Genomic DNA, 20,705 nt, shown 5'->3' on the forward strand with positions numbered 1-20,705 from the left:
GAATTATGATTCCAGAATTCTAGAAGTTTTTCATCTTCTTATGGCAGAAGACATGAAGGCTTTATTTCATGAATTCTAGAATTTTATTCCTCTTGTCGTGAAACAAGTCATTTTTAATTCTACAACCAAAGTTTTGTATCATGAAACTCAAAGGGAAATCAGAACTGGAATATTCATTCTGATTCCGGATTGAGGTGGAAATTTGATTATGACATTTTGATCGATTCTAGAAACATCAAGGTTGTGTTGCGATTTCTCCCTGCAATGTGTTAATCTCGTGGTACTTGATACTAAATTGTAAGAAATGAGACGTCTTTAGAATCTGTTTTTTCTTTAGAATCTGTTTTTCTATGATGAATGGATAGAATTAAATAGTTGGATAAATCGACTAGCTTGGCCCAGCTAGCAAACGCTTTCTTTTCAAGCAACCGACTGACAACAAAAAGAGTGAAAAGAAGGGAAATTGCTGAAGCACTCATATACAATTAGACCTTATCCACCAAATGTCAATTAGACCTTATTCATGGACTACGAACTCTTCATGACAGCAGCAGTTTGTTAAGAATTTGAACCTCATTCATAAAGCATTAAAACTTCCTGGTTCATGAATCTGCTCCACTTTTTGAGACAGATTTATTAAACACTTATAAATTGTTTCTTTGTGTAAACACCCGCTTAAGGGTCGTTTGGCATGGGAAACAATGTATAAAATGTTTCATAAATTTGCCTCAAATATTAGGATAAACTCATAAAACGCTTATTTGGTTTGTAAATCTATTTGAATATTAGTTGTAGTTTCATAAAACACTCACACAATCTTTCTAAATGTCAAACAGCCCTTGATGCACTGGCCTCTGTTTTTCTTCTTTCCAAAAGACATTAACAACCTAACTTCTCATTCTTCGGTCGGTCTTATCAGCAAAACATTAGAAAAATAGGCGTACCATTCTACCAGCTTTTAATAGGCAAGAACTAGCTGAATAAAGGGGATACCATGTCTTAAAGACAAGAAATTCACTTCCAGGTAGGATAGACGTCCTTCAACTTAAACCTGTCAACTCCTCCAATAACCACGTGTAACAATTTACCGGTTTGCGACTAGCTAGTCTCACTCACCTAGCTAAAGAAATGAATATTTAAGGCCCTGATTTGATGAAGGTTAAAGTTCAATATCCAAATTGCACCTCCAATACCATCATCTAAGAATCTGAATATCCCCAAATCTGTTATAAAATTATTTTTTTGAAAAACAAAAACAAAAACGAATCAGAAACATAAGTACCTTAGGCTAGCTGCAATAGGAGGAATGTGCTTCATGCGGATCATGGATGGGCAAAACAAGAAATCCACGGGACAGGGACATGGAACTTGATTCAGTTTGATCCAAACAACATAGGACAGGTTATAACCAATGCTGCTACGTTTTTGCATTTTGAATCAAAAGATATCTTGCGATGGACAACAAAGGAAGAATATATGCTGCACAAATAATATCAATTTGCAAAAAAAGAAAAAGGAAAATCAGAACTGCGGCCTCCTTCCTGCTTTTTTTTTTTAAACTACTCTTCTGCACTCATGAAGCAGCAATAAGCCGTAAAAAGAAACAATTCCCCGAAGCCAAAATGAAGTTGTACAAAACAAGACACTGTAACAACAAACCACAGTATATAAGTACTGCTAATTTTGTCCTACTAGGTTATATGGTATTAAGTGAAAATTAGAGTGAGAAGATGCCGAGGATATAAGCTTGCTGCATTGGCTCCGTTACGGTAGGCAAGCTCTTCAACAGATTTGTACTCCACTTCTAGTTACACACATTCCGCCAGGTTGACAACTACATACAAACTGTAGGAAATTGTAGAAGTGGCCAATATTAAGAAGTGTCCAGGAGAAATTCAAGAAAACAATAAATGATCAATGGCTTTCACTACAGCTATAAATTTAAATGCAAAATTACTTCCATTTCAAGATGAAGTGAGCCTAAATTACCAAAAGACATGCGATTCAAAGTTTTGTCCCATCCTAAAATCTATAGTACATAAATTGAAAATTTTCAGCTAATACTGTCAAGACTCAAGAAAACTTGATAGCGCAGACCACACAATATTCTTAATTCAATATAACCAATCAGATTCTTCGATCATCAGTTCAGTCGGTCAAGTTCTGCAACTTAGTGTGATTACTAAAAACCACTCGCCACTTGTGGGAGCTCACTAATGTCATAGATGCTTGTGAAGATAATTATAGGAAATGAGAATGTGTACCAGATGCTTGTTCTAAGCAATAATTCAAGGAAAAAACACCCAACATTTTATTCATGTTACATTAATATAATACATGCAACGATTGATTCAATGTCATCATTTATAACTTCATACAATATTCAAAAATAGCAGGTAGAACAAATAGAGCTTTTCACTATCTACAGGTAGGAGGTACGTAGATAGATCGCTATCAGATTATGCTAAGGGTCTCATGTTCAAGCCTTGTTCAAAAAAAAAAAAAGAAGTATTCGTTACAGGGAGATCATTTGTGACAGGAGGGAAGAAGAAAAAATGCAGCCATGTGAATGAACAAGAAAACTCCCAAGCAGGGGGAGAACACATTCTTAGCTGTCACGTTGTGGATAGTGGACACGATGCCTCTAAGCATTAGTTCAGGTGATTTAGAATGGAAGATCAACATCTTGAATAGAATATCAAAAATTATGTACTATGACAACTCAACACTTCTAAAGTTTTAAACCAATTCTCTCTCCTATTTCATGACGTAAAATATTAAACCCTCTTTTTGCTTCCCCTACAGCTTCCACTTACAAAACAGAGTCCAGACTAATTTCCAACATCCAATTATTACTTAACACAACGCATAACCACTTTGTCAAAACAAAACAACTTTTCTGGTTCAAATTTTGTGTGTTTATGTACATTGATTTTGGATCCTGGAACCTTATGAGTTATGACAGCTCATGCTCTTGTTTGTGCGGGCTTAGGCATCAAAGTTTAATCTAACAGTACAGATATATCTAATATTGTTTATATCAGGTAGCATGTTCAATCGCCTTCACAATAAGAGTTAACCTTAGATATGGTGAAATTGGGGTTTTTTCCGAAAGATAACCAAAAAGTGTTGAAATACAAGTTTGACACATGAAAACCACTAACTTTTGTTAAACATGATCGATCAATTAGTTTTCTGTTAATTCAAGATGTATGTAGCATGCACAACAAAGGTGCATCACCATAGCTTATGCCTTATGGTACTAAAATACCATAACAATCATGACAATACCACAACAATCATGTTTTGGTGACATAAACATGCATATACACATAAATAAATGTGTGAGTCTTTCCATTCTCATGTGCGCATCTATCCCACAAACTTCATATATGCTTTTACGTGCCAAGTGTCACACCACTCATCTAGAAAAGGGGCATAGAAAGAATGTTATTACAAACAGCAGCATCATCAGATGTTGGACAATATGCATCACATTGACTTTCTTGCTGAGTAAATGCCCTTCAGTCAGGATAAAATAATCATTTTTGTTTCACCCCATTTGGCCCACCAAGATAAACGATCCAACATTAAAACTAGTAAAAACTGGTTATAATTTTGCAAGAATTAACAGATAGTGCAAATGCATGTGGAGGTGCAAATACAAGATCTTGCTGATTTGCAAAAGATAGGTTTTACACTTTACAGTTGATTTTGTGAAATCATTTTTCTTGGAAAATGAATAAATGAAGTATGAACTACATCATACTGGGTTTATCACCTCCCTGCACACTATAATGTTCATTGAATAAGATTAGCAAGCCAATAGACAAGTGCTGTCCAGACGTCAGACTGTAACCTAAACATGACTCATTCACAAATGATTAATTGCACTTACTACCACTTGTTTGCACAAAGAAAGCATCACTCCCACTAACCAAATACAAATTCACATAAATCTACTTTTAGATTAAGATCCACTCAGGTGCAACTTCATGTATTGTGCTTAGTAGTCAAAAGCATGCATATGTGCGCACCTAGGGGCACCTAGGCCCCAGACAACCACCCTTTCAACTAGGTTGCTCTAGAGCCAATTTCTGATTCTCCTTTTTCTTCTTCTCCAAAATTTTATTTTTTTATATTTTTCATCTTCTATTTCCTTTTTTCATCTATTTTTTTTCTTTCCTTCACTGTTTTTCACAGTGTTGTACGCATCGTACGATATGGGGCCGTATCGTACGATACATACTATATGTATCGTATCGTTTCTAAAATACGATACAATACACCCCCTGTATCATAAAATGGGGGTGTATCGTACCTGTATCGCACGTATCGTGCAACACAGGTACTATATCGTAAGATACGGGATGTTTTAGCTTTTCAACGCTTAAAAATCCCCCAACCGACCAACCCCACGCCCCACCTCTCCATCATCAACGTGAAGCCATCCGGCTTCTCCACCACTGTCTTTTCCGACGAGTTCCAGTTGTGTCCGGTCGGCAACCGCTGCGAGCATAAGGACCCCAACACCCGTGGCTGTGGTCAAATAACGGTGGTGGTCATGGAATGGACACCGCCGCCGCTCGAAACTAAGGTCACCCAAAATGAAGGCAAGATCGTCACCAGGTTGGCCTCCGTCCTGCGAGAGAAACCTCAACAAAAAAAAAATTAAAAGAAAAGGAAGAAAAAAACGAGAAACAAGTCGCCATCATCTTCTAGTTTCCTTCTTCCTCATATTTTTCTTTTTCTTACCATCTTTTACCTTTCTTCCCCTCGCCATCCCCATTTTCGCAGTAACTTGTTGTTTCTTGGAGAGAGAGAAAAGAGCTAGTACTACGAGCTTTTATTTCTTGAATAAATTAATCTCTTTTTAATATATTCACGAGATTACTTTTAGCTTTAAATATTTTCCTCGCTACTGCTGTAATAATTAATAATTGCTCGAGCTTCTTTACGATATTTTTCTTGAGGTGGGGATCGAGGAGGGGAAATAATTTTTTTTTTTCGAATTTTAAAATTAGACCACCGGTTCTGAAAACTTTCCCGGCTTAGGCATTGTTCTGTATATGACACTCATCGTTTTTTTATGTTATTCTTCATTTTTACTGATTTTTTATGAATTTTTCAATTTTTTATTTTTTATTTAATTTTAAAAAAAATATGATACGGTTACGATACGTTACGATATTTTACGATACGGCGTATCTTAAAGCCATACCGATACGGCTTACAATACGCTTTTTACAACATTGGTTTTTCATCAGCTTAGGCCCTTCAGGAAGTCCACCGCCTAGGCCTGCCTGGCACTTTTGACTACTATGATTGTGTGCCTAACAGTAAAAAGAAAAATCTAGTCCAACAAAGTCCATTAAACTGCATTCGTGATGGATCAAACATGTGCTACATACAATAATGTCGACTTAAATTCTCTTGTATATAGGGAACCAGTCCCACATCAAACAAAAGGTTCCTCCTCACTACGTGAAGAGAGGTGAATAGGGCCTGGCTTTTCTAGAAATACAGCTAATGGACCAGCATGTGCAGTAATTTTTGAGCAATGACATGCATAGACATTAGTTAAATTATATAAAATGGTAAATATGTATAGCACTAGTCCTTGGATAGATTTGAACAGTCAAGCATGTTGGATGTGATCAAAGCTTGTCTCAGTTATACTCAAGCTAATTGGAACACATATTTGGTATTCTGTTGCATCTGTAGGGAAGCCCAGAGTACATATGCCTATAAACTAGATCACAATTGTAGCTAGATAGCTAGTACAGTCTACTTCCATAGACATCCTTGAAGCTGCTTGAGGCCCTTAAAAATATTTAACTGACAATACTTGATGAAACACAAAAAGAATAACAGCCACAGCAAGACATATACATCATCGATGAAATATCATGAACTACCCTACTTTATCAAACTGAAGCAGTATATGGGTCCTCCCCTAGCCATATATTGAGTGCTTTTGTTCCATCAGTGAAGATGCCAATCCTGGTTAACAAGATAAATACGAGTCCTAGGAGAAACATTGTTAATGATAGGGTGTTTGACATGTATAATGAAACCTAGAAAGCAAGGGATAAAACCAACTTTTTCCAACTAAATAAGTTGCACAAACAATCTGCATTACCAGATAGTGTAGCACATCTATCAATAAGTCTCAATGCATACACTTTTTCTCCAATAGATAGAGATGCACAATAAAGTTAAATCATTAAAGAAGTGTATTAGTAATATGAACTTATGAAGTGTATTAGTTTAAAAATGCCAGATGTGGCAATTCAAATATTCAGTAGCAGCACACGTATTGATACTGAGAAAACATGGTACAGCAAAGTGGTGGACTTGAAAAAAGTATGACTTAATGTTCGATAAGTAACCACTTGTCCCCTCAAATGGTGGCAGCATGACATAATATCATGCACAAAGTCTAAAATCCAAAAGCTAGTCCAGAGAGAAGAGAATGCTGGATCAGTAAAACAGAGATAAAGAAGTGGTATATCTTTCATATAAAAAGTATCTAAGATCTACATTCCTGTCAATTTTGACCATCAAAGATTTCATCTCCCTTAACACGTGTCTTTGCTGAATGAAAAGTGCTTCCTCTGGAGACTTGATGTTGAAGAGTGAAGGCTCTGCTCTATTCAGTTGATAAATGAATAAACAACATTAAATCACCATGAAATTTAAACCTCAACTTCAATAACCAGATGTTTAAGGCCAAAGGAACAAAAAGAAATAGATGTGATGTGCTTATAGTGGCCACATTTGATAAAATTGCAAATTTTAGAATCCCTTTCCCCAGCGAATTTCCATTAAATATCCTGGGTTTTGCCAGGAAACTCATTGTTGTCCTACACGAACATAAGAAACATCTAAAGTAGAATTCTTTCTGGGCCCAGTGATAAAGCATAATTATTTCCAGGATAAATCACTTTGATGGGAGAGTAGCGTCACAGCTCACCCTCTACTGCTCTCTTTTCCTAGTGAGTCTTCTTTGCCGTGTCATTCACCTTTTCCTAGTGTTCCTCACCATCCTTGACATTGTAACTTCTCTTTTACCCATAACAACTGTTACCAAAGCATCTCGAACTGAGACTAATAAATAGAGCCAACACTTCATGGTGTTACTTCCTTTGGCACCTCTTGGAGATTTCATTATCTCAAGATTCTCAACCATGTTTCTCTTCCATCATGGCCAGCATATGGTCCTTGTTTGGATCAAGAGCCCTAACAAATCACAAGTTATCCATCCCAGAAGAGTTGGGGATGGGAATGAGTGCTCGGTGTGCTTCAAGATTCATTCCCTGGTGATTGAATGAAATAATGATTTTTTGAAAAATATCATCATGTTATTGTTCGTCAATAACCACTGGGTTGGTTTCTTTGATTTCCTCTTCAAAGTTAGTCAGTCAAAACAAAGAAACAGTCATAAACACAACGTTCCTATCTAAGTTGCAGATTTAGATCCATAGAGTTTCCTGTGAACTAGAAGGTATTCCATTCCAGTTCTAACCATGTAATGTCCTATCAAACCAGTTCACACATCATGCAACAGACGCACTTTCAAAACTATGACATGAAAATGTTATTTGCTATACTCTACCGGTTTCTATACACTATTTCCTTCTCAGGAAAGTTTTCCTCCTTTCCATGAGGTTGAAATAAACGGGCCTCAAGGAACTCCAAGTACTTTTTGTAGGCCCATGTGGGATTCAGGTTTGGTGTTGCAGCTGTCGCTTTTTCACGATGATAGGTTGCCCAAGTTACTACTATCGTAATTGTCAACTTCTTTTATCATTGTTTGAGAATCATGGTCGTTGACACACCAAAAAACTGAGTGCGTTCATCATCAGGTGGGTAGACATGTACCTGCTAATCATGTAACAGGCTACAACTGATGTCACTCCAAATACATAATCCCAATTCCATTCCTTTTAACGACAATAACCACTTACCCAAATTCTGTTATCACAATAACTTGGATTCTGAGACCTGCCAATATTAATTGCATTAGCAAACAACCTCTGGGAAATATTCATGAACCAGATATCAGAATTTTCAAGGCTTCAACAGATAAGCGATGCAAATAGAAGTACGAGATAGTACCAAAGGAGTAGGTTTAGCACAGTTAGTGAACCAACCTAAAAGACTGGAATAGCATTTTCCGGGAAAACCTCTGATACAGTTTAGAGCAGCGAAGTGATGTACCCCTGATACGGTTGATATTCATTCTTTTGATTTTAGTTTCATTGGCCGTGTCCATACAAATCCCGAGGCATGAAGAAACTAGTTTTGCGGTGTAAATGTAGAGAAGCTTCAATTTGCTCTGCTAAACATTAGATGGGCTCGTCCTCTAGAGGTTTTAAAATAAGTAGATGGAAAAATAATGCGGTTTCCACTCAATGAAGGACAAAATGAACTAGTTAGATAGTAAATAAACCAAATATTTCGGCTCCCGAAAACAAGAAATTAGCAAATGAGAAGGTAAAATACCAAAAGGGCAAATTAAGAAGGAAGAGAAGATGCATTTGTTCACTCATAATAACAGGAAGAGAGCCATTTTTGAAGGAGGATGCATTTTTGAACGAATAAGAATACAGTTAGAGTAACACAGAGGGCAAAATATGCATTTCGGGCTCTCAGAAACACGGTGATGAAGACAGCAAGCAATGGACATGATTCGTACCACAACCCTGGGGGATTGATTCCCTCAACCGGCCCTAACTTCAGAGACCAGAGAATCTCCATCATCGTTGCCGCTGGACACCGTTTCCCCGCTGTTCGCCGGCCCTGAGCTTGTCATCCCTACCTGCGTCGGAGAAGTCGTGGCGCCAATCTCCCTGGTCGTGGACACGGCCAGACGGTGCCTCCTGGATATGCGCCCGAAGTAATCTGCTACAGCGAGGTATTCCTCATAATCTGGATCAAAAGTGAAAGCATTGGGGCCGCCGCCCCTGCTCCGGATGCCTCGCCGAACTTGACGAAGAAATTCCCTAAAATCTTCGTCGTGGAAAACGCCATCGCGAAGGCCTCTCCAATCGCCTGAATTATGACTAAACATTTCTGGTTCTGGCGGTTCCAAGGGAAGCTGGTACCTGCAGATCGGGCAAGAGTTGTGTTGCGAGAGCCACGGCAGGATACAGTCACCGTGATAGATATGCCGGCAGGGCAGCTGCTTCGCGTCAACATCGGCCTCGAACTCGTCCTTGCAGATGGCGCAATTCAAGGAATCCTCGGCTAGGATCGCCTGGGTGATCTTGATAGTAGGGATCGCGGCCACGGACGCCTTTGACGCCGGGAAATGACCGTAGTTGCCGGAGTCCATCTCAGCAAGGTGCTCCATAAGGCGTTCGAGACGGTCGCCAAGCAGGTAGTCTCCCAGGCCGGTCCGCCGGAGCTCTGCGTCCTCGTCGCCGGGGAGCCCACCAGCGGCGTCGTCGCCTCTTATTTCGCCGCCACCGCCGCCGCCATCGTCGTCATCTAACAAATATTCGAAGCCGATGCCGTCAGCAGCTCGAGAATGGTGGAAGGGCACGAGGCGGGGGATGTCAGAGCCGAGTCGCCGGCGGCGGATATACGCGGAAGAAGGGGGTTGCGGATCCGGTGTGAAGTAGTCGAGGTAGTCGCCGGACTCCATGGACTCGACGCAGTCGCCGAGGCAATTAGGGCAGCGGAGTGGCTGCCCTTCGAAGAGCGTGACGCTCATGTCGCAAGGGTGGCACCAGAATGTCTGGCCCAATCGACTACTGGACGAAGACATTCCTCCCTCTCCCACTTTCTCTCTTCCACAGAATCGACGACGACGATAGAAAGCAGCACCACCACCACCGCCACCGCCACCGCCACCGCACCACCACCACCACCACCGCCGCCGCCGCCGGGTCTGGCCGAATTGCAGGAGGAAACTACCAGGAATTTGGGTGAAGCTGAAATGACATAGTCACCCCTGTGGTCGACGAGATTGGAGAGGGATTGATTGGCCACCGTCCGTTGGCAGCAAGTCTCCACCGCCCCGCCTGCCAGACGGAAGGGAAGGAAAGAAACGGGGGAGGAAAACCTGATAGCGACGGGCGGACGATGAGGGGCCCGTCGACCGTTCCGCCTTATCATCCCTTCAAAATTACGAAACTGCCCTTCCCATTCACCGCAGCAACCCTGCAACTTGCAATGTCAGTACAGGCCTTACTTACGCTCACCACTGTCACAAAAGGACTTCGGTTAAATAAAATGTTCGTCCAAATTTTCGGGGAAAACGAAAGAAAATTGACTCTCTCTCTCTTTATGCCTTATGGTGCTGCCCATGTTCGAAAATATTATATTTTTTTATTCTTTTGTGCATTTTTTTATTTATTTTTTTAAATAGTTTTTGAAAAATATTATAATCGAATTCTACGAAACGGTTTCTGAATTTAGACTCGAATGTGGACCTTTTTTGAAGAATATTGATTATAATAAGGTTCGAAAATTATATGTAATTGGATTAGACTTTTATCGGATATCGGGTGTGGATTTCATATGAAACTGCTTATTAAATTCTCATTCAGATTTCTTTACTAAATGTTAGTAAGCAGGTTTGAAATAGTATCAGTAAGTGGATACATGTATCCTACCCATTTATATCCCTAGCTGTGTTGCCAAAAACAAGAATAATTAATACATTATTCTGCTAGACCACTGATCCAAAACCTAAAAGCATTTGCCGATGTTAAGTTTGAAAGTAAATGTCTGATCATATCTGGAACTACTTTTTTAATGCTTTGATTTTATGTAAGACGCTCATTCTCCAGGCAAGCGGTAGCCACTAATGACCTCATTAATGACAACCTCAACTAATTCCGTCATAGTTGCTAAGCATGTCAAAAGCCATGGCAATGTCAATATTTGGTGTATTTTATGTGGAACTATACTATCAACTAATATATTTTTATAAAATCACAACTTAACGTTACATTAACTGTAGTTAAACTAACGGCAGCGAGCCTTGGCGAGTCAAAAGTTTGTCATCTAATTGTTAATTCTCGAAAGATAGCAATAATTTGTTATTGGCCTTAATGTACATGGTTTTTTAAATTGTTTCTCCTTTTATTATTATCTTAAAGAATCCAATCAAATCATCCTATGAAAGGTTTTGGATGCATTATTTATACATATTTAATTGAATAGGTAGTATGAGTATTATAATTGGATTGGCCGTTGAGGCCACATAACCAATGTACTATCATTTGTATTTATTAAAACTACTCTCCAATATAAGAAGCACCCAGAAGCTAATGTTCATAGTTTTTTTTTCCAAATTGTAAAGCAAGTAGATGTGATTTCCATGATTAAAAAACTTAGAGATTCAGCTCTAAAACATTTGATTTGGGTGTTTAAATAAGATCTTATCATATTTGAAAAAACCTGCAAACCTATTCAAAATTTGAGTTATCAAATCTTACCTATGTATTTAAGTACTGATCTAAAATTGTAGCTCTAAGGTAGTAGCTGAATGTTTTGAACCTTTCGTCGTGAAGAGCAGCTGAACAAAAATGTTCAGGATGGATGGTTGTGTTAGGAGTGTCCTTGGTGTGCCATAAACCAATGGCTTTGTGTTTGATAAAAAAAACTGAATCGACACAAACGCTATCACATGTGGACGGCTACATGTTTGTTCAAGCTAAAATATTTGAACTGCCACCATTTCTCTTACAAGTTTCCGTTCATCTTTTGCAATTATTATAAATTATTATATAAATTATTGCTGATTTATGAATTTAAGGGTTTGAAAGTGAACAGGACTGGCCAATTCTTATTTTGAATCACCCCATGTCAAATCTTTATACTGCAAAAGGAGCGCCATCCACACGTACGATGGTGGCACTCTAAAGCACCCAAGTATACTCTAAAAGCGATAAGGGTTAGGTGAAAGCTTTCACTCTTGCTCGGTGAAGATTTGAGTTGTGTTTGACTTGGTAATGCATAAATCTAATCCAAAGTTGTTCCATTTCTGTCCTAATTATAACTAACTCATCGTATTCAATCCATGGAAAGAAAAAAGGAATTGACTACTCAAAAGTTTACTTCTATCATTCATACCAAAAACAAAAAAAAATCAAGCTACTGTATCCGTGTCATTCAAACATAAATATCTTTATCCACGGTACATCAAGGACACTATGATCACCTCCCGGCCGTGGACAAATTATTCCGGAGATCTCATGATCTACCAGTGACCGGTGACATCCCAGCTCTCAGGTTAGACCTCTCCTATTAAGCGTTAAAACACGATCTAAAACTAAGTTGACTTGAATATCACGGGGGGCATTTAAAGATGGAGATTCCAAAGCAAAGAAGGCCGGAAGTTGTGCCGAATCAAGCCGGGGACAGACGTTTGCTACCAAGATAATCATCCGCTGGACCGCTGCAAATGTCAAGGGCTTCAAGACCCAAGAGGAGGAGGAAGAACGACTCACGACCACAGGTGGAGACTTTGATATCTGAGGAAGAGGAAAACCAACCGTCGGATTTGGCGGGAACCAAACGCCTGAAACGCGCGGCTACCCTCAAAAGAGCAGACGTCGCCGACATTGGGCCGATGTCGCTGGCACCGGTGCCCAAGCCCATCCCAGCTGCGATGACGGGACAGTGTGCGATTATGGGGCCGGAGTTTTTCCGAATGGACGCGCTAGATTTGGCGCCTCGTCTCCTCGGCAAGCTCCTCAGACGCGATGACGTCGTCCTCCAAATCACGGAGGTGCGGTCTGCCGCCCCTGCCCTGTTATGCATTTAGCAGCGGGTTGTGAAATAAGGGAAATGGGCAGACGAACCCTAGTCTGGGGACCATCTGAATGAGTGGTGAAATCCTATCACTATCACTCAGTTCCTTCTTTTGTTGATTACGTTTCTTTCCAGAGAGAAGACAATCGCCAAATTCTTTTCCATGCGTTTCAATCAGTCCTTCTAAAATCAGTAGTTCTATCATTGCCATTCCTCCCGAATATAACTTCAAACCTGAAACAAATTTCTATTTGATGTATCGTCTTTGTTAGTTCATGTCCCCTTCTTCTCAAGGGTTCCTTCATTTGACAAGAGACATTGACACCACGATCAAGCTGAACAAAATGGAGTGTTTTCTCGTTAAACTTGCTGGGGAAACACTTACCTGTCTACTTTGTTTATTTGTTCTATTGGTTCATTCTGCATCTACTGTTGCTTCTTTGTCAGGTGGAAGCTTATCGGCAGAATGACACAGCTTGTCATGGCCGCTTTGGTATTACACCAAGAACTGCTCCACTGGTATGTCTTGTTCTTCCAGTAGTCTCTGTTTTTTTGTTTCTCTTCATGGTTGAGGGCAACTTGGCAAGAACGGGTAATAGGACGTCCTTCTTGGCCGTTGCTATGGCATGTTAGTTCTGCATGAGGAATTTTAGATAGCAATAAGTCCTTTGTTAATGACAGGCAAATGTTATGTTTCTGAAACAGAGAACTCTCTGTAGTTTTTCTATAGGAAAATTGCGTTCATGTTTAAATTTTCTTTTTCTCCTCTTCTTGAGGTCGAAGGGTCGTGTAAAAGGAATTCCTTTGCCAAACATGTCTAAAATAGTTATTGATGCTTTGGCATAGTTTGGGCCAGGGGGGCATGCTTATGTCTACATGTGCTATGGTCTCCACGTCATGCTCAATGTGGTGGCAGACAAAGAAGGAATTGGTGCAGCAGTCTTAATCCGGTCGTGTTCGCCTGTTAGCGGTACGTCATTCCCTTATTGGTTTGGCTCTCCTCCTGTCCTCTTGCTTCTTGATGATATTGTATTTCATGTCATCCTTTTTATGGGTTAAATTCAAGAAAGAAACTGTAGAGTTTCTTTTACTATATTTACGAGCTTTGTTGATAATAATAAAGCAAAACTGGTACGATGGAAAAGTTAAAGAGCACATGCCATTGTGCCATATTTTCCCTGCGTGCGAACTTGATTCTGTAAATGGTAAAGTTATAGAAAAATGTATGCACATTTTCAGATATGGACTGAAATATGGATGTGTGTATGCAATTGCGAAGTACACTACTAGCACTAGAGGTGTCAAGGTGTTTAGAGCTTTTAATTGATGAAGCTCAGCAAAGTATAGGTTTCTCTGATTTTGATTAGGTTTTAGACTTCTCTTTGTGAGAATATCAGGTTGTAGCTTTGGCTTCTTGTGTTAAAATTTTGATATGTTGCTTAAGAACCTAGTGACCATGAGGTGGGCGGCTTCTTGATGGTCATAGAAGTCCCACAAATATACTGCATGATGAATTTGCTGGAGAACAGTCAAATTCGTTCATCAAGAAATAATCAAATCTGGTAGCCAAAATTTTGCACTTGAAAAAGACACAAGCCATTTGAAAAGGGTGCTTCCTTATGCATCTTAATCCACCCCAAGATCAAATGATGCTACAAACATTTTTTGTTATTTTTCTTATCGAACCGGCATTTTTTCATGCATAAAGAGAAAAGCCTTCTATGCATGTGAAACCACTTACCATCATTTCCCAATTTCCTTGGCATTGTTTAAGTGCACGTTTTTCACTTCCATGTCTTCTTACAAATACTCTTGTGTGTTCTACTTTGCAGTTTGCACTTTGCACTTTGCAGTAATGTTTCTTAGTGATTTTTTCGTGGGGATACAAGTATATCTTCTATAGCAAAATTTTGCACGAGATTTGGTAAATGAGATTGAAACCTGCTTTTGGGTTCATATTTTCATACATCTTTGTTAATAACGTTAAAAGCTTGTGTTGGAGGCTTGGAGCTTGACAGCTTGTGCGACACAGGTACATGTGAAAGGTCCAAGTACCCATGTTGGTACATGAGTATGCTGACATAGGTATGTGGGTATAGCTCAGTACAGCTGTAATTTAAAAATTAAAAATTCATGTTTTCAAACTTAATTTTTGCTTTAATTTTGATTTTTCTCTTCTGTTTGGTTTCCCTTCCATCTCGTTTCTATATTTCCTCTACACACACATCCTGATTCCTGCCTTACCCGCATACTCATAATTTTCAAATATGGGACCTGTACACACACTGCCATCCTCGTACTGCACCCATATGATAGAACTTGGAGCATTTACTTTCCTGATTCCAAAATATTGGTTTTTGTGACCATTTCCAGGTTTGGAGACCATAAAAGAACGTCGTGGTCAAAGGACGGAAAAACCCATTCTCCTAACTGGGCCTGGCAAGGTGAACTTTGTACCTGTATTCCCTTCTGTCGTCTGACTGGGAAGGAAATGAACCCATGTCATATTACATTGACTTCATGGGCATGGTTCCCTCCTCTTTCATGGCATGTGGATCTTCTGTTTTTATTCTGAGATTATGCAATTGTCATCCTTAAAGCAATTAATGTGACCATCTTGTTTTTTTTTTTTTTTGTTGTGTGTGTGTGCATGCAGCCTGTGTCTTGTTTATGTGCATAGAAACTAACACACAATTGATTAACCCTGATCTCAGTCCATAACTATATGTTTAAAGAAGTGTCAGTGGCCTAAAATTCACAAATGGTATGTATGGAATGATATGTTGGTTCTATTTTTAGATATTGGGTTCTTTGAATTTGAAATATCTGGTAATATTGACCAATTCCCCTACAAACTGGTAGCTTCTCTGTGGTACCAGTATTTTTTAAGATGCTAGGTTTTACATCTCTCTGAGTTTCAAAAAGTTTCTATTGTTCATTAAATTTAGCACCTTTTGTAACTTTTCTAGTGGTTTCCGAAATCCAGCATTGATGAGGCTTTCAATGTTCGTGCCACAAAAATCTGGAAAAATTGACTCTTAAACCATGTGATTTTGAACTAGATTTTACAGGGCTGTAGAATTCAATGTCTGACAACTTCATAGCTACTCATTGATAAGGCATGATGTAGAAGTTGATGATCTAGGTTTTGGGCACTAATATCACATTAATGCAAATTAGTTTTGAGAAAAGTGAAGTATGATTTCAATTAGAGGGTCCAGAAACTACAAGCTTAGCAGAGGCTTCTTTGCAAATTTTAACTGGAGGATTTAGAAATCACTAGGTCTGCGTACTTCTCCCAATATTTTAGTGTGAGATCATTCCCAGCTTCAAGCATGAAAGGTTACTTTGTAATCATTAATATAAATGTCTTACGGACTCTTTTGCTTATGAAAGGAATCATAATTGTCTTTTATGCAGCACATTCATGCCAATGTTTTTTGTGAAATAGATCCTTTCTGTGAAAACTATTAGTACAAAGTGCAAACCAAAAACTATGTGGAAAGAGGATTGGCAGCTGAACTGCAAATATGAATTCATGGACTTCTTTTTTCCTACTTTTTCTATTTGTTTTGCTGATGTAGGGTCCCCTGTTGCTGTTTGCTTGGCAATGATTCTCTAAATTTTTCCTTGTCATTCAGATTGGTCAGGCACTAGGGCTTTCAACAACATGGTCAAATCATCCTCTGTATGTTCCCGGTACGCGTAATTTGAATTGCATACTGCAAAATAGAGTATTATAAATTCTCTCGATCTAAATCTTGGATTACTTGCATTACTCAAGGTGGTTTGGAAATTCTTGATGGCCTCGAACCAGAGAAGATATTAGTGGGTCCACGTGTTGGTATTGATTATGCAGATCCTGAGCATGTAAATGCACTTTGGAGGTTTGCCATTGCTGGTACTCCATGGATTAGTGCTCCCAGAAACACACTTGGGCCACCTTGATGCAGACAGTTACTGTTAATTCATACATACAATGGCAAGAATGATGAAGAATAAGATTCAGGCCCACCTGCATTTTGTGTATAGTGACTGGAACCTTCACAGAATGCCCATCTTCAGAAGCTATGTCAAGGTGGCTCACTTTGTGAATTTAACATGAAAGGGTAAAAGATTTTGACGCGATCAGCTCATAGACGTCATATGGTTATGACATTTATAGATATACGTTGTAACATCCTTTACATTGGTCCTCCTTGACTTATATGAAGTTTCTAAATTTCTTTTTGTAACAGAGAAACCACTCTTGGGATGGGAGACCGTCTAAACAGGATTAACCTGCTGTACCAATAGTGGCCTCCCTAATAGCTAAATTGCTCACTAGCAATTGCTGCTAGTTTTAATGTGTTCTTGTTGTTTTTTTACTGATCAGCTTTCGTGGACTACTTGAGACTGTTTAACTCATGATTCCTTTGAAAATACCACACATCCTTATGCAAGAAAAAATTGAAACTTTTTGTTTGCAGAATATTCAAAATTTAGTGGCAGTGGGAGCGCGCTTTCTCTGTCTCTCTCTCTCTGGCACGTCTATTACGGTTACAGTCTTGTTGAGGAATAGCAACTTCAATTTCTCAGCGCCTCACTGTTGGTCAGAACTCACAAAACTTTCAAACCTGGCAAAGGGATCCCCACGTGATACTTTTCTATTTGTTGCATTAGAGACTAATCTCTTTTGAAATTATATCCAAGCACGAGACCAAGAATTCTTGGGCAACGACGTAGCCGATCCGAAACCCCAAACAATATAAATCAATTTCAGGATACGTGCCTAGTGATAAAAGAATGAATTGCCTAAAGTTGCTTGCTACTGCAAGCAGTTCTGCTTTCCCGAATACAAATACAAATACATGACAAAATCATCTCTTGCAGAGTAATTGCAGGAGCAAAAGAAGCTGCATGCTTCAACTATATGGCGATTAACACTATCAGGCTCTTCTTTTAGTGAAACAGTAGATGGCTACTCCGACTCTAGTACCAGGAAATGGAGGATGCGTGTGGACCATCTCAACATCGAACCACTTCTTCGCCTTCTTGAAGAAGACAGCGTCCTTCTTCCACCTCCTGAGGTGCGCCATCACCAGAACCGTCTCATCTACCAGCAAGAGCCGGAGCGTCTGAAGCAGTGGATCGAAGAGGTGGCTGTGGTAGACGACGTCGGATGCCAGGATGAGGTCCAGGCCGCGGTGCTTGAGGCAGTCCTCGGCGTTGCCCCATCGCAAGCAGTCGACGGACACGCTGCCACCGCGGCCGCTCGCCCTCACGACCTCCCCGTTGGCTTCGGCATTGAAGAGGAGGTTCGGAAGAACATGAGGGAGGTCGGTGAGGACGACTTGGGCGCCCAGCAGCGCGGCCGCCGCGATGCCCACCAAGCCCGTGCCTGATCCCAACTCCAGGGCTCTGATTGGTCGGTCGACATTACTGGTCGCTTTCAACTTGTCGACGCAAGGGATGGGGAGATGTTCTTGATCCATAAGGGAGACGAGGGCGGTGGCGGCAGGCCATAACTGAAAGGAAAGGCCCTCGCTTGGAAGCTGCCGGATCAGAATGCTCGACTGTATCGATTTTAGGAGGTATTGCTGCTGCTGCTCCTCTTGATTGTGCTCATTATATGCTTCATCCTCGCTCTCGGAGGACGCCTCGGCTCTTTCCCTTTCGTCATCACTATCGTCATTGATTTTGAGCAACGCCAGACCAAGATCAGTGCCCACCGTCGCTGCTTGCTCTTCTCTGTCAGCCATGGCTCCCCGTCCCCGCTGAAGGGCAGGAATAGGGAGAAAGAGAGGAAGGGCCGTTTGCCTCGCCAAAATTTTCCCAGGGTCTAAGACCAGTCGTGGCCAGTCATGGACCGTGTCTGCCACCTCTTAAGGCGCAGGAATATGGCGCCCATAGGAATCGTAACGAAGATGAGAGCCATCTCAGCGCCACCCTGTTCGCTTCCTGTATTTTCAATCTGTTTCAAAGATTTTCCTGTCAAACTAGACAACTTTGTTAAGAAAAAGTAATAATTTTACTAGTGCAACAAAATAAATGGAGTTGGGAATCGCCATTTTTCATCGACGTTGCCCTTTTGGTGGCAAAAATCAATCATTCACCTTCCCACGTTATTATTTTCCCATCTCTCAAATACAAAAAAAAAAAATTATTGTACTTTTTAATTGGCACGAACGGACCTATGGGACATGGTTTCCAAGCAAGCAACATGGTTTTAGGCAACCAAACCCTCGGCTTATAAGGTTGTCGCCATCATTTTTTTCTTTTTTGGACCGGGGATGGTGATAGAGCAGCCCTTGTAAGCCGTTTTTGTGTCTGATGCCCGACATTGCCTACAACAGAAAAAACTGGGTTTAGGTTTCACTAATTTTTGTTGGGTGGCACATTCAAAACCTGGTTTTTAATAACTTAAAAGGAGACTAACGGCTTGTTTGGTTGGAGGGAAAGGGAGGGATTGAGCGATCTTTCATTTTTGTTTGGTTGACTAATTAGAAAGGAGGGAAAATGAAGAAAGTGTGTTTGGTTGCGAGGGGATGGAAAGAACAAGAAAGAAAATGGATGGATTGTGTAGTGTAAATGCAATCCCTCCCAAATCGGATGGATTGAGAAGGAAAGGAAAGGAATGAAAGAAATAATCTTTTTATTTTCATACTACCCCTCTCATTCATTTCCTCTCTTTTCTATCCAAACAAACTGGGTTTTCTTTGACGACACTCAAACACTAAAAAAAAATTGGTTTTGAAGTGTCACCCAAACATCAATATGTTTTCTGCTCGTGTTCATCCCTCTCTTAGCCTTTCTCTCTTCCTCTCCCTCTCTCTCTTTAATCTCACTTTGTCCCTTCCTGAAACGCCTAAAAGGGTCCCCCAAAGTGTTTTCTGTTTCACCGCCCTTTTCAAAGTTATATAAAATCTGTTTCTGAAGTCCTTGAATTGGAGCAAATTAGTGTGGTCGATTGAACCTGTGGAACCTGTTGCAAATTCATAACACAGAGAATCTGATGATAGCCTTCTGGATGTGAGCAATGGCAATAACTCCGTTGTTGAAACTTTAACTAGCCATGCCTCACTCCAATTAGAAGCAAGGAGTGTTTTTCATACAAGGCGAGCAAAGCCATCTGCCCCTATGGTGGCTTCTTCCCCTGACAGCAATTTTGGTGGGGAGCTTTCTGGCGGTGGAAATGCAGCCTACACTTTCATGATTAAGCTCTTTCATGAACGTCTCCTCTTATTTTAGGACGACATTTGCTCTGGTTTTTATTTTGCGTTTGTTTGCATTTTCTGAACTTTGTGATGCATTATCAGCCACAAAATGAGATAAAAAACTCAAGCACGCATAACCCAGCTGCCCCAAAACCAAACGCCAAACCACCACAAGAGTAGATGCTCCTGATTAAAAATCAAAGGACATTAAGCACAAACAGGACCTGTAAAGCTAAGATAGCATTAGCCGCCATCATCTCTCCCAACTGTTTCCCCATATTGACGCATCTGCTCACCAGCCTCTATATTAGGCAGTTGGCAAACTACCCTTACACGTTGGCTCAGTGCCCTAATATGTTGCCATTTTTTATTAATCGGCCTTCTTCCTTCCAACACAACTCTGAATCTACGGTTCCAGCCTTCATTGTTCGCTATGATCTCAAAATTTCCATTAAATCTCTCTGTGGATTGTAGCCAGCCATTCAACATGTGCAATTCAGCATCATCTTCCCTAGAGCGAGCTTCAGTAAAAAGGGCCTCACTAGATTGCATACCTCTCAATCTTCACAAGCCCATTACCATGGTTTTAACGCTCTTCTTGCAAGTAACAATTTGAAGCACATTGGCTTTCATGTTTAAGCTTGAGAGACTATCCTCACACACGAGTCCAATCAGCAGCCAAGTCGGCATGGCCTTTCGTTCCTCATCCTTTAGCTGTGTACTTTGAAATGCCTCCTT

At 40.2% G+C, this 20,705-nt stretch overlaps 3 protein-coding genes across 4 annotated transcripts; 1 reads left to right on the forward strand and 2 right to left on the reverse strand.

Moving 5' to 3' along the window:
- Nucleotides 1-1,517: 1,517 nt before the first annotated feature.
- LOC116258755 (E3 ubiquitin-protein ligase RING1-like) lies at nt 1,518-10,073 on the reverse strand. Its single transcript, XM_031636124.2, has 2 exons — nt 8,702-10,073; nt 1,518-1,845 (listed from the first exon to the last, which is right to left on the reverse strand). Exon 1 carries the CDS (start codon nt 9,773-9,775, stop codon nt 8,726-8,728), a length of 1,050 nt encoding a protein of 349 aa, XP_031491984.1. The 5' UTR covers nt 9,776-10,073; the 3' UTR covers nt 1,518-1,845; nt 8,702-8,725.
- A 2,014-nt stretch (nt 10,074-12,087) lies between these two features.
- On the forward strand, nt 12,088-17,138 carry LOC116259332 (DNA-3-methyladenine glycosylase). Of its 2 annotated transcripts, none has more exons than XM_050079247.1 (6): nt 12,088-12,748; nt 13,219-13,290; nt 13,618-13,760; nt 15,145-15,215; nt 16,413-16,470; nt 16,556-16,709. In XM_050079247.1, exons 1-6 carry the CDS (start codon nt 12,422-12,424, stop codon nt 16,572-16,574), a joined length of 690 nt encoding a protein of 229 aa, XP_049935204.1. In that variant the 5' UTR covers nt 12,088-12,421; the 3' UTR covers nt 16,575-16,709. The 2 variants fall into 2 exon arrangements, with proteins under 2 accessions (XP_049935204.1, XP_031492943.1); XM_031637083.2 differs by having other exon boundaries at nt 12,094-12,748; nt 13,618-13,741; nt 16,556-17,138.
- Nucleotides 17,139-17,477: 339 nt separating this feature from the next.
- Nucleotides 17,478-18,733, reverse strand: LOC116259333 (uncharacterized). Its single transcript, XM_031637084.2, has one exon. The coding sequence runs from the start codon at nt 18,510-18,512 to the stop codon at nt 17,700-17,702; it is 813 nt and encodes a 270-aa protein (XP_031492944.1). The 5' UTR covers nt 18,513-18,733; the 3' UTR covers nt 17,478-17,699.
- Between the last annotated feature and the right edge of the window lie 1,972 nt (nt 18,734-20,705).

This window comes from Nymphaea colorata, chromosome 8 (genome assembly GCF_008831285.2).
Source record: "Nymphaea colorata isolate Beijing-Zhang1983 chromosome 8, ASM883128v2, whole genome shotgun sequence".
Classification (NCBI taxonomy): Eukaryota; Viridiplantae; Streptophyta; class Magnoliopsida; order Nymphaeales; family Nymphaeaceae; genus Nymphaea; species Nymphaea colorata.